The sequence below is a fragment of the Ovis aries genome, chromosome X, assembly GCF_016772045.2.
Source record: "Ovis aries strain OAR_USU_Benz2616 breed Rambouillet chromosome X, ARS-UI_Ramb_v3.0, whole genome shotgun sequence".
Classification (NCBI taxonomy): domain Eukaryota; kingdom Metazoa; phylum Chordata; class Mammalia; order Artiodactyla; family Bovidae; genus Ovis; species Ovis aries.
In genome coordinates this window covers 63,308,925-63,322,325 of record NC_056080.1, presented here as the reverse complement: position 1 = coordinate 63,322,325, position 13,401 = coordinate 63,308,925, and the positions used below count along the sequence as shown (strand labels likewise).

The window sequence follows — 13,401 nt, the reverse complement described above, 5'->3', positions numbered from 1 at the left end:
AAAGTATAGCTTCATTGGGTGACCCCAGTCTTTTTGTGTGAAGAAATAACCACTCTTGCCCCAAAGCCTTTGGGGCTTTTCACCTGGGAGCCAGAGATTGGGTGTGCTGAAACTGGGAAGTTTCTGCTTTGTGAGTAAGGGACATTGTTATGGGTGTGCATTCTCAGTGAATGGGAATTCTAGCACATTGGGCGTGGGGTGGAATGATTTTGATGATTAGTTAGTTCACTAAGGTATCAAGATTTCCCCACCATCCCCAATGAATGGATTAGGAAAATCCTACTTCCACCCATTAAGACAAAAAGGTCCTATAGGAGTTTCTCAGTGACTTTCCTCAAGTAGATTTCTCTGTGGAGTAGAGAGAGATCCTGAGATATGTTGACACCTGTGAGCAGGCACAGAGCACAACGGAAGGGAAAGGAAAAAAGAACGGGAGAGCGGGAACACAGAATTTGACAGCTTGCTAGTCCTGTGTCTGGTTTGGAGCTAGCAAATTCTGTCAGCTCTGTGCTCTCTCTGTTAGGACCATGCTGTAGTATCCCATCATCATGAGGGCCTCTGGGAACCAGAAATCCACAGCTATTCCTCCTAGTAACCTAGCATTCTGGCCCAGGAGTAGGTCTAAGCAGGCCAAAGCCATGGGCACAATAATCCCTGCACTTGGAAGTCATCTGCTCACTCAGTGCAGCAGGAGCTTCATTGTGGCAGAGCCCCAAGCCATGGCAAACTTAGGGGAGAGCTGTGCCCCGAGTTTTGTCAGGGGCTTTCCCTCAAGAGTTCCAAGGTAGAGATACCAGGCTGAGGTACTGGCAGCCAGAGGTCCTAGTCCAGCCACTACCCTAGTCCATAATTCCAGAGGATCCAAGGGAGGGCTCCTTACTCCCAGTGCTTCTAAACTGAACTGGGTCGGGGCTGTGCCTTAGCTCTATTAATAGCCCCCTAGCCCAGCCTGTTAGCCCCAAACCCTAGTGCCAGAAGCTGTGAGTCAGCAGCTAAAAATAAAGAGAGCAACTGCATTGGAACCCCAATGAGCGGCTCCCCTTGGCCCTCCACCCTCAAGTTTTTGTCAGTGTCAGTCTCCAGTCCAGGACCCTATAGAAGTTAAGAGTCTAATCCTGCTGGGAAGAGAGGAAGCATCGGCGGTGTCAGGCACAGGGCTGAGTACTCAAGGCTAGAGGCTTGGGGCAAGGGCTAGGGGCATTCCTGCCGGGCCCGGAGTCGAGATTCTGAGGTTAGAGGACTGCAGCTGAGCCTGGGAGCTGAGAAGTGGAGGCTGAGGGGTTTGGAGACTCTGGAGGTGGTCAGGGTCTAGTTGGGAGGGGAGGGGAGGTAGAGGCTGCGGGGCTGGGCGTCTGGGCGTCTGGGAGGGGACAGAAAAGTAGGGATGGGGACGGGAGAGGGAGGTCCGAGCTGAGAGGTGAGAGCCCGGCGGTACCTGGGCGCCGGTACCTCCGCGCCCCAGGGCTGAGGCTGGCGGTCTGTCTGAGCGGCGGGATCCGGAAGGGAGAAAACTACGGAATTGCAGCTTGAAAAGGTAGTGTGTGGAAGAGGAGGTCCCAGGCGGCGTGGACCCCCGAGAAGACTGGGACCAGGCAGCTGCCGCGGCGTGGGCTACTGGGGCTCCTCCGGCCTCCCAGTCGGTCTCACGCCGGTGCCCCCGCCCATCGCGCCAGCTGCAGGCCAGGTATGTTGGCGTGGAAGGCGGCCTGTGTCTGTACGTACCTGTGTGTGCGTGGCGGGGGCGGGGCGGCGAGAAGGGAAAGCGCAGGGTCCGGGAGGAGGAGGGGGCGGGAGCATAAATTCAAACTCACTTCGGTCGACCTATCCCGAGAACGGAAGTGGCCAGGGCCATCCTGGGAATTGTAGTTCTCAGGGCTGCTTGCCCTGCAACCAAGGAGGATCTTGTCCCTAGGTGCCAGTGCCACCCCTGGTCCCAGGGAGAGGAATAATTGAGAAACGAACCTCCTAACCTCGTCAGACCCTTAGTTCGATTTCCCTTCGTGTGGAGAAACGAACCGGGGCGAATGTGGGTGCGGTGGGGGACTAAAGAGGCAGCCAGAGTCCTCTCCTGTCCTTGTGTTTTCTTTAGCCCCTCCCCCACTTCTATCAGTCACATTATCGTAGGCCAGCTCCGCTCTGGTCATGTAAATTGTTTAGTCCAGGGACTCACAAGCAGCAAACACACCGGGGAACCTGCTTCTCGGGGGGGAAAGGTGGGTCGGGCAACCAGACCCTGCACGCAACCCAGAGAAGCAAGAACTTGTGGAAATCGGATCATGCCCTTGGGGTCTGGAGTCAGGAACACAGGTCCCCAACGGGCACGAGAAACAGGTGGCATCCAGCTAATATTTCACAGGTGACGACGGGCGCGGCCCTCTTTTTGGGGCAGGTGGCCACAAGGTGGAGCTCCAGCGCAACACTGCACAGCGCGCTTGGGCCACCGGGAATGTCCCCTGTGGCGGTGGTGCTCCTGCTGACCATTTGCAGCCCTTCATTGCCCCAGGTGGCCCACTTGGCACCGCCAACCCACGATTCTCCTCATGATGACCCCTCAATGTCATGTCACATACAACTCGAGATGCAAGGTGCTTCCTCCACCCAGCGCCAGCACCGTAAAGGTTAGACTATGCCAAATGGGCATTAAATTCATTGAATAACAGATTAACGGACAAGAGTCAAGAACCGGTGTGTCTTGAAGAAAAGACTGTGCACAAGAAAAAGCCACTTGCAGGCACAGAATTACATGGCTAGATGGGCTCTTTAGCTCCTAGTCTTTAGGCAGGAAATCAGATAAATTGCATATGTCAAGAGAGACAGTGAATGGAGCCAGGTCGATGTCTCCATCATCTTACAGTTCTCCAGGAAAGGCCGTTTTGTCATCTCCTTCAGTCACAGTTCTGAGCTGTCCCATCCCTGATACCCTGTGCCTTGTACACAAAATCCCAAAGGGAACACCTTCTGCTGGGAAAGGTCACCCCACGCCAACCTCAGCAACATTCCACCTCAGCCACCCTCTCTTCCTTGCTGTTGGCCAGTGCAAAAAGGCCTCCGATTTTGGCTGGCGGGGGCCTAAGACAGGACATTCACTCCCTTATGAAATTGTTGATCCTGGTCAGCAGCACTGCTGTCTCTAGCCCTGGAGAGGTAAGCGGGAACACATAGGGAGTGAGTAAGGGGAAGGCTAGAGGAGGAGAAAAATGAGGTAAGGGGAAACAGCTCTTACCGGTTCTCTGTCTCTCCTTAGCACACCTCCTATGGGGAGAAAAGCTTCGCATTGTGAGTTCAGCCAGCGTCAAGCACAACCTTTTGACCCTGAGTTCCCCCAAACTGACTTTCCCAGGTTCAAGCCAATTAAACGTATAAAGGAAGGGTTTAAGAATCTCCAAGGGTCCAAACAGACCAAACCCCAAGCCCTAGGCAGCGTCAATGAGTCTGAATATGCCCCATCACCAAGACCCTAGGGAGAATGAAGATCCAGAAAGCTGAGGCACAAAGGACTCACTGTTGTAGGAGGAAAGTCCACAAAAGCAGCAGGATGGAGACACAATTGGTAACGATCCATATTATCAGGTAGGTTCGAGCAGGCTGTGAGAAAAGAAAAAGGTCCCTGTCAGTGGCGAGAGCCACCCACATACAGATTCAGGGGGTGTATGGGGGGAAATAAGTAAGGAAGAGGGGAATAGGGTTAAGGAGAAGCAGGAATAGGAAAAGAGGAGGAGGGGTGACAGTCCCTGAGCTCTTACAATAAGCCAGACAGGGTAACGCATCTGCTGCAGCAGCTGGCAGTCGTTGGTGGTGACTGAATCCACCCCTGCACACCAGAGTAGGGAGAAGAGCCAGGGCTTGTTCACTACAAATAGGTTCACCGAGACATTATCATGGTGCAGTGCCCTGTGCAGGCGGGGAAGAAATAAGGAACATTCAGAACCTTGAGGCTCCAGGCACAGGAGGGAAACAGCCCCTCCTGTGTTTGAATCCACAGTGTCCCTGCTCCAGAGCCATCACTTCTGCCTATGAATAGCAGACCCCTACCTGCTCTGTCTCCCAGTGGATTTCACCCATGGGTCCTAGTTTTGCTGTTTGGGGTCACACAAATGTGTCTCTCCTCTTTGTCCCATGCCATCCCTTAAGAGGTCTGAGGGACAGTGTGACCACATTCCCCCGAGTCTTCTTTTCACCAGGCCCAACCACCCCAGTTGCTTCAATCAGGGACCTGGGTTATCATTCCTTTCACCATACAAACCTCTCTAATCTGATCTTACTCCCATTTACCAATGTTCCTTTTGAAGTATGGAGCCTGCATCTGAACGTGACAGCCTGGGTGGGCTGGGACTAGCTTGGAGGAGAGCAAAACTCCTCCTGCCTTCTGGGCGCTATGTCCATGTGAAGGCAGCCCAGGGTCAGGTTAGTTTTTGGCAATGTCAAGTGACTTTGACTCGTTCATTATGGACAGTGTACAATCAAAGTCCTGGTCTTTTTCACACATGTTCCTGCTGATGCCAGTGTCTCCCTCTCTTATTTTTGTGCAATTGAGTTTCCTCTGGACCCTGGGCATGGGTCTTTACATGTATCTCCATTGCATTTCATCTTGGTACATTTGACCTGTCACCTTAGAGTGCTTAGACCTTCTGGGGCCTCCATTTTCTCATCACCTTTTTCATTACCAATTCATGCCTCCTGGAAACATGATCAGCAGTCGATGTTGATCAGGACAAGACTAAGGGGAGTCTTAACCTGATATCCAATCTCCTCCCATGGTGACAACTTGGGGGAAGGTCCCTGAAATGCTTAATATGATAACTGGGCCATCATTCAGTCCACATTTTTTCCCTATCTAACCACAAGGATATTACAAGAGAGCTTGGTGACTACAGGTTTTGAAGTCTATTATGTTTTCTGGTTGCATTCACTCACATCTGCGACTCCCTTGCCTCTCTCCCCTGGATCCACCCTCTCTCTGGTGTAAAATGAAAGCTAAAATCCTGGTGGCCTACGAAGTCCTACCCAGTTTGGCCCCTGCCAACCTCTCCAGTCTCACCTTCCCGTTACTCATGAGGCTGCTGTTCCTGCTGTTCTGCAGCTCTTCCCATTGTCACCTCCTTGTGACTTGTCAGGTCTCAGCCCAGACACCACCTCTTTCACCACTCTTCCTACTGTGACCTTCTCCCCTCTCTCCCAATCTCTACCCCCTTCCTAAATTTTTTTTCTTCATGTCACTTATCACTCTCCAACATGCATATGTTATGTGCAGTGGTTTATTATCTGTCTCTCCCATGCCCCAAACCTGCAATAAATAGAGCCTGACACATAGTAGGTGTTCAATAAATATGTGTTGTATGAGCAAATGAATGAATGGCCTTTGCCCTCCCAGCCTTGGCTCTTCTATACCATTAAGCCTCACGTGATCCCCTCGGCTCCTTTCCTCTGGCACTCACTTGATATCCAACAGTGGCAGGTCTTGATAGGGGAGGTTGAGAAACTGGGGATTCTCAGTGCCATGGCCTTCCAGATGTCCATATATCTGGCGCATTTGGGGGGCTCTTTCTTGGACATAAGCCCGATCTTCATCCGGTAGCCAAAGGACCTGTGGTTCAGGGTAGGTGAGCATGAAGCTGGAGAAGGCCTGGGGATTCTGGCAGCAGGGCCGAAGATGTATGACCACAGATGGGGTACATGAGCTGGGCCAGGGCCCTGGGGAGGGGGTATGCCTCAGCATTGTCATGGTCTAGGGAAGGCAGGGGAGAGGGGCAAGAGGGGGTACTTGGGGTCCTGACAACATCACCATGGCTTGGGGCACTCCTGAACTCAGCACAGTCTCCAATGTCTGGTTGACAAAACTGTCATGATACGTGTGGTTTCCTGGGGGGCGGCGCAGGTCAAATATGATAGAAAGGTTGAGGCCTGCAGCTTCCTTCAGTATCTCTTCCAAGGATGGCACTGTTTGATTCTCAGCATCTTCTCGATCATGGCCTGACAGCTGCTTAGCCCCCCAGAAAGGTTGCCTCTATTGGAAGAAGAAAATTATTTCAAGACCAGAAGAAGCCTCCAGGCTGTGCCACCATCCTCATTATCTTTACTCGTTTCCCCGACTTAGTGAACAGCTTTGGCCCTCTGTTGAGTCAGGGTTTCTCCTTTTTCCAAACTGCAGCCTTTTCTAGACCCTCTGACATCTTACTCTGACCCCAACCTCCTACCCTCTGGGTTTCCTAACTTCCTCACTCTCACTACACTTTCTCTTGGTCTCATGGAGACCTCTGGGATCTTGACCCCTTGGTTTCTTCCTAGTCCATCGGCCCCTTTCTAGCCACACCTACATCCCCTACCCATGATCCATTCTCAGCTTAAACTACTTTTCAACAACCCACTCAACTCCTTTCCTGCCCCATGTGCCCCACAAATCCTGAACTCTGACTGAATTCTACAATTGTCCACCTCCTCCACCCACTGGAATTGGAGGGCAGAGAATATCACGTGGGCTGTTGGCCCTGCAGTCCTGTTTTGTGTTCTCTGGGCCACTTAGCCATCCTTTTACTTGCTCTTAATTTGCTTCCTCTCCCATTCTTCCTGTTGGCTATTCCAAACCTCTGCCACTCTCCTTTCCTCCCCTTGAAATCAACAAATGACCTTGCCTCGTAATCACTGACATGGAAAAAGTGAGCTATCAACACATTAAATATTTACTACATGCTAGGCAGTATTAGAAGTGCTTTATGTGTATTATTTAGTTCTCCTGACAATCCTATGAGGTAAGTACTGTTGTTACTCCCATTTTATAGATGAGGAAAATGAAGAACAGAGACCCTAAAGAATGTTACCCAGGCTCAAACAGCCAGGAAGTGGTTAAGTCATGATTCAAACTCACACATCCCTTACTCTAGGCAATCAGATGTGTCTTCATCACTCAGAATACATACCCAGCTGAAGGGTTGGATTACAGGAGATTTTTTAGATTAGTTCTCTGATGTTTTACTTTTTTTTTTTTTTTTAACAAGGAACTTTGTTACTTTGGTAATCAAGAAAAGGGGAGTTAAACAAAGTAAGTATCCTTTGAAATATTTTCCATCATCTGCAGGATTAAAGTCCACACTTCCCGGCCTAGCATTCAAAGCCCACCAGAGACCAAGACTCTGCTCCCCCAGGCCCCAGCCAGCCTCAGCTCCCATGACTACCATTCATCTTTATCTCCCACTTCCAATGAGCCACTTTTTCATTGTCTTGTGTGTGTGTTTCTTTTCTTTTTTTTTTTTCACACTGCACAGCTTGGGGGATCTTAGTTCCCCAACCAGGAATTGAACCCAAGCCCAAGGTAGTGAAAGTGCTGAGTCCTAACCACTGAACTGCCAGAAAATTTCTACTGAGCCACTCTTCATTCCCTGAAAACACTTCTTCATATTTATGTGGGCTTTATCCACATTCTTCCCTCTAACCAGAATTCTTGTTCCCTGCCTTGCCCATCTTAAAAACTACCCTCACTTCATATGCTGCTCAGGCATCCTCTCCTGTGACCCCACTCCTGATCCTCTCCCACACTGCCTCTGCCCAACAGTGACCTCTCTCTCCTCTCTACCCAGTGCAGACCTTGTTCTCACTTGAGGTTTCCTATTCTGATAGCCTTACTAGGAAGGAATGACCTGAGGGCAGAGACTGTATACCTATTGCCCAGCACAGGGCTCAGCAGATGGTTATCAATGAATGAACTCTGCCCAGAGTGCCCCTGTACGTGGCTGTCTCTTGCAGAAGGCTGTCCTCACCTGAAGGAACCAGGCCCCAGCATTGAGCCTCTTCAGTTCAGCCCAGGAGAAGTTACTGCTGTGGCTGTTGACTCGGTCTGGGAACACAGAGGCCACATCTGTGGTCCTGGTCAGGCGCTCATCATGCATGAGAAAGGGGATCCCATCGGAGCTGAAGGCACAAGGGGAGTCAGAGGACCAAGCTCCGGGGCTGGTCATCACTTCTGGAGCTCCCCTGCTGTGTCAATCGGGTGGGGGAAGGGGCCCCAGCTTTCCTCACCTGACCATCACGTCGGTCTCAAACACAACAGCTCCACATTCAGCTGTCTTCCGCAGGGACATCAGTGTGTTCTCGGGGGCCAGCTGGGAAAGGCGAGGGAGCAGGGAAGGGTGGGAGCCTGGCAACCCACAGGCCTGGCCGCAGCAGCCTGGAGAAGCAGACCTGCCCCACCCTGCCTGCATTCTGCCCCACACTCACCATGGGGGCCCCTCGGTGTCCTATCAACTTAGGCTTGTGTGGTAGGTCTTTGGGTTCCATGATACAGGCTGAGGAGATGAATAGGGGCGCCAGGTAGATGCCCAGGGTGGCTCCAAAATATAGGAGCAGTAGCAGGATCTTGGGACCTGTGGGGAGTGGGGGACAGGCCATGAAGAAAGTGCAGTGGTGGGCCCTCGGGGCAGAAAACAGCACAGGTGTAGGAAATGGAGCAGCAGGAGGCAGAAGCACTGGTGGGCATTAAGGGGACTGGAGGGTGGTAGTGGAGTTGGCACCTCTTCGATGGATATGGTAGAAGGTATCAGCCACAGGCCAGGCCAGGAGGGTGATGCCAGCAGCTGCTCCAATGTGAAGGAATGGGGCTGTGGCCTGTGGACAAGAGCTGGTAAGGTCTTAGAACCTTAGAACCTCTCTCCTTCTAGTCCTAGGAGCTGACTTTTGAAGTTGAGAGCTTCCTGCAGTCTCGGGGCACCAGGGAGCATGCTGTGTCCTGGGGCTGGCCACAGGCGAAGGTTCCCCGCCAAGCACTGGATATCAGCCACTCACCTGCAGTGACAGACGTAAGCTATGCCACTCCTCCCGCCACTGGACCTCCAGTCCCACAAGGCCAGCAGCCACAAGAAATATGATGAGGAGCAGCAGCACCTGGGGAACCAGGGGTGAGGGGCACGTTTGTGTCAACCTGGGCTGCCCAGGCTGCCCCTCACTCTGTGAAAACAAGAGCATTCCGTTCTCCTGGCTCAGACACTGTCCCTTTCATTCAACATATATTTACTGGGCTTTGGGTCCTGGGCTTGTGCCCAGGAAGAGAAGAGCCGGCTGAGCACCGGGTCCAGTGCATCCCTCTCCCGCTTGCGCCCATCCCCACTCTACCTTGTGGACGGTGTGCAGACATAGAGGCTGGCCACAGAGCCGCAGGAGCAGGGCCAGGAGCTGGGGGCAGAGGTGGTTGGAGTCATGATGTGCCAAGAGGGGTCACTGAGTGAGTTTCCTAGGCTGACCCCTCCCTCTACCCTCCCCTCAGTGGCCAGGATGAGAGTGACAGCATAGAGCTGCGAGGAAGGGAGGGCTAAGGTTAGGCCAGCTGTCCCTGCACCCACCAAGAGCAGGGATGCGTATGTGACCAGCAGAGAGATGACCAGCAGGAATGCTGGGGACCAGTCCATCCAGTGCCCCCAGTGCTGGAATAGGAATCTGTGGGAGGGGAGAGGGAGGTGTCCGAGTGGGGGAAGGGTGGTAATAGTGGCCTGAGGGGAGTTGGGCTGGGTGGATCCAGGACCAGGGCTAGAAGGGAGTGAAGGGAAGCCTTTCATGGGGTCAGGGGCTCCAAGGTCTGGGGAGAGTTCATGGAAAGGTTTTCAAAGAGGCAGGGTAGGGGCTGAGCACCCAGGGGTCCCAGGGTGGGGAGTAGACGGACATGTCTGCTGGGGAAGGGGGTCCGTGACACACTCATTGAAGTTGTGCAGGTCATTGAGAAGGATGAGCACGACGTACAGCCAGCCCAGGGACAGGAGGAAGGTGAGGAAGAGCAAGCCGAACCAGACGCATTCGCACTGCAGAGGGGCAAGAGAGAAGCTCACAGCAGCTCACAGCGGCTCACATCCCCACTTTAGCTCAGAGTCCCCAGGGGATGGCAGCTCAAAGGGGCTTCCTGCAAGGCGTGGGGCTGCTGTGCTTTGCAGGCAGTTCTTTCCATATTTGAAGGGATTTTCCTCCTGGGGAGAGAAAGTCCCTTCCCTATCCCTGCCCCACCACTGTCTCTGAGCACACCTGGATATCTTTCCCCCTCCAAGTGGTCCCCACCTTGGACTTCCACCCCTACCCACCCCGCCCCCCCCCATCCGTACTTCACCTTGTTGGTTTGCATCCCATCTTTGGGGCATTTCTTCCAGTGGCAGCTGTACAGGCAGTGGAAGCAGCGGGCCCAGACAAAGCAGCAGCCAGGGGACTCGGCCATGGTAAGGGCCTGGAGGGAGGGACGCTTGGCTCTCAGAGACCCTGGCAGAAGGGAGATCCCAGCCTCCCTCCCAGTGAGGAGCCCAGTCGGGGAGGAGCGGAGGCCTGGGCCACTGCTCAGCGATGGAGGTTACAGGGCAGGCTCCAAGTGCCAGATTGGAGGAGGAGATGAGCAAAGGGGACAGTTTCCGGGGTCTTCCTTTCAACGGCACACCTGGAAAGTCAGTGAAATACTCAGGAGGTCTAGCCTCTAGGCAGATACACACCCACTCTGTCCAACTCCTCCCCTTTTAACAGCATCCCTATCTGGGGATGGAGTGCTTGCCTCGGGTGGGAACTCTGGAAAAACTGCCTGGGGTGGGGCAAACAGGGTTTAGCAAGCTGAGGAAAATCTGGCCAAGCTTCAGGAAGCCCCATGGTGTGGCTTCCACCACAGGAACCAGGAAAAACCTGAAGCAGAGACACCAGTCCTAGCCTGGGACCCTGGGAGGCTTGGCTAGTGGCTAGTTGCTCAGTTGCTGTGGATACAGAGATTGGAGACATCACAAAGCCCTGAACTGAAAGATTCTATTTCCACCTTCCAGAGGGCAGGAGGTACCACCAGCATGGGGAAGTCTTGAGGAGTACGAATTGCCTGGGTCACTCCTTACCTCCTGAAGGAACTTTTTTCCTGCCGGCACACACCTAGAAAATCGAAGCCCTTTTGCCCCAGTCCTGTCCCTTCCTGCCCAGTCATCCCCCAACCCCAGCCAGGAACCAAGTCACCGCCTTTCTCCTTTCAGGGGCCCCACCCTCTGATGTCACTTTGGTGAAAGTACAACAGATACAGGGCAAAGGTGTGCATGGGGGTGTGTGGTTGTCTTGGGGCAGGGGATCCCTGGACCTTGTGCTTTGGGGTTAAGCTGAGACCAAGCTGGCTTACTGATCTCCACATGAGGCTGGACGTGTGGTTGTGAGACTGCATGAGAAGGTATGGGGTTTGTGTCAGCATTTGCATATGCGTGTGCACTAGTGGCTGGTAGTGAAATGGGTTTCTAGGTGACTTGGAATATGTAACGGTACCCCTCGATACACCCAAAGTGTGTGTGGTCTGGGCTCCCCTGAGGCTGTGGAGTCTTAGTGGTGCACAGTGGCCGGAGCCCTGGAAGGAGTGAGGATGTGGCTGCTCCCGAAGCAGCCCTTCTCATCTTCTGCTTGCCTTTGGAAAGGAGAGTTGGGGAAGGGCTTGGAAGTTAGGGGGCTGGGGCTGAGGGAGGGCCTGAGGGGAGGAAACCTCTCCCCTCCCTGACACCCCTGTAAGGAAAAAGCCCACCCAAAAGGAGGTCCCCTGCCTCTTCCCATGGTGGGACCACCAAGTGCTAGGAGCCTGCCTTGGGCTCCATCCGTACTGCAGGTCCTGCCCCTGCACCCCAATCACTGCCTTCCAGGGTCCCCTTTCCCTCCAGGAGCTGAGCAGTCAGAAAACTCCAGTCAGGGATGCTGACCAGGGGTGCTGCTCAATCCCTGGGCCCAGTGCCTGCCAGCAGGAGCCGGTCTCCTCCCCGCCACTCCCGCCTGTGGCCCCAAGCCTTCCCCAGCCCTCACACCTTTTCTCAGCAGTAGCTCCGCTCTGTGCTCTGCACTGCTTCCCAGCTTCTTTCCGAGTTGTCTGCCTCCTCCCTCTCCCAGTCCTCGGCTCAGCCCCACCAGTCAAACAGGTGGCACTGTTGCCATCTACCGGAGGCTGTGTGGGTCCTCTCCCAAAGCCTGCAGCTGCTCTGTGGCCTGTGGTGTCTGTCCGTGGGTCGGTGGGAAGATGGGAAGCAGGAAGGGGGAGGGTGAGCAGATCTGCCTCTTTACTCGCTGCTGCTGCCGTAGCCGCCGCCGGTCAGGGGGCTTGGGGTGAGGAATTCCTTTGTGCAGCTTTCCCCATCCCTCTGTCCCTCCTCCTGTTCTTCTCTCAGTCAGTGCTGGGGCTTTGTCCTGGCTCAGGGAAGCGAGGGCTGAGGGCACGGGTGGGCGGGAAGCTAGGGGGAGGTGACCACACAACTTTGCAACTTGGCAGTAAGGAGCAGGGGCCCAGTCAGTCCCCTGGAAAAGGGTGTGTATGTGTGTGAGGAAGTCTAGCATTCAGTCTCAAGCTCCCTGGGAGGAGAGCTTTAATTCATCAGCCTTCCCTTCCCTCTTGGGATCCACGTCTGGAAGGTGGTGCATCTAGAAGAGTTGCAAGCCACTTCCTATTTCACCCTGTTTCGGGACCAGGGGTTTCTGGGGACATGGTGTGGCCTGAGTGACACTAGCAGCCCTTCTCTTCCACCCATCAGCCCAGAAAGGATATGCTCATTTAAGATGTGCTGAGGTTTGCATCATTCCAGCTGCCTTGACCCCAAGGCATCTAGTCTCTTTCCAAGAATCACTCAAAGAGTGTATAATGTTAGGGTCACCGGCTATTGGAAGGTGAGTATAATGTTAGGGTCACCGGCTATTGGAAGGTGAGCACACACAAAGGATGCTGTCACCACACCATCAGCAGGAGAGGGATGGCAGGCGGGTTGTAGAGTCAGCTTAGCCCTAAAGCATGGGCCTCTGGGTGGGCTGGGGACTAGGGGCTGGCTTTGACTGACCTTCCCTCTCTACCTTTTGGCTTTTTTACTTTCACAAAAGGGTTGGTGGGAAAGAATGTCTTCTCTGGGAATTAGCTTACCCCTCCCCCCAAACGCACTGGATTTGAAAACAGTGAGATGACTGGCTCTCTTATGCCAAGAGCTGGCCCCCCTCCTTCTCTGCCTTTCCATTGTATCCAGAGGCTCTAGTTGGCAATGGCAAAGGCTCCCTTGCTCCCTCGGCATTAAAATGCAAAGAGAAGCAGGGCCGCTTGCTGGCAGGAGGCCAGCAAAGGCTGCAGGGTCACCTCTCTCTAGGCAGGTTGTCCTTCAGTTTCCTCTACTTGGACTCTGTTGTATTCTGGAGGAGTCTTGGCTTTCATGTGCTGAATTCTGGGAGCTTTTTTTGGGGGGTGGGGGCTGGGATTCAGAATGCATGGATACGAAGGCCCTTGGACCAGGGCCTTAACAAAGATAGAGAGCCCTGATGCAGCAAGAGTCAGCCAAGCCCCTCCTCTTCCCTTTCAGAGGAGAAAGCAGACAGCAAGTGGGGTGCTGTCCGGGGGCTGGGCAGCAGTAACATCCCACATCCAGGGAATGTCAGGTCAGGCTGCGGGGCATTAGTCAACGGCCACCA

The 13,401-nt window shown here is 53.7% G+C and overlaps 1 protein-coding gene across 4 annotated transcripts; it reads right to left on the bottom strand.

Moving 5' to 3' along the window:
- Positions 1-2,661: 2,661 nt before the first annotated feature.
- GDPD2 (glycerophosphodiester phosphodiesterase domain containing 2) lies at positions 2,662-11,832 on the bottom strand. Of its 4 annotated transcripts, none has more exons than XM_042242407.2 (17): positions 11,769-11,832; positions 10,833-10,866; positions 10,079-10,396; positions 9,676-9,779; positions 9,327-9,420; positions 9,100-9,159; positions 8,773-8,871; positions 8,502-8,595; positions 8,209-8,354; positions 8,011-8,093; positions 7,752-7,902; positions 5,783-6,004; positions 5,436-5,584; positions 3,744-3,891; positions 3,503-3,585; positions 3,224-3,252; positions 2,662-3,136 (listed from the first exon to the last, which is right to left on the bottom strand). In XM_042242407.2, exons 3-17 carry the CDS (start codon positions 10,181-10,183, stop codon positions 3,084-3,086), a joined length of 1,620 nt encoding a protein of 539 aa, XP_042098341.1. In that variant the 5' UTR covers positions 10,184-10,396; positions 10,833-10,866; positions 11,769-11,832; the 3' UTR covers positions 2,662-3,083. The 4 variants fall into 4 exon arrangements, with proteins under 4 accessions (XP_042098341.1, XP_042098343.1, XP_060264138.1 ...); XM_042242409.2 differs by having other exon boundaries at positions 10,079-10,192; XM_060408155.1 differs by lacking the exon at positions 10,833-10,866.
- Between the last annotated feature and the right edge of the window lie 1,569 nt (positions 11,833-13,401).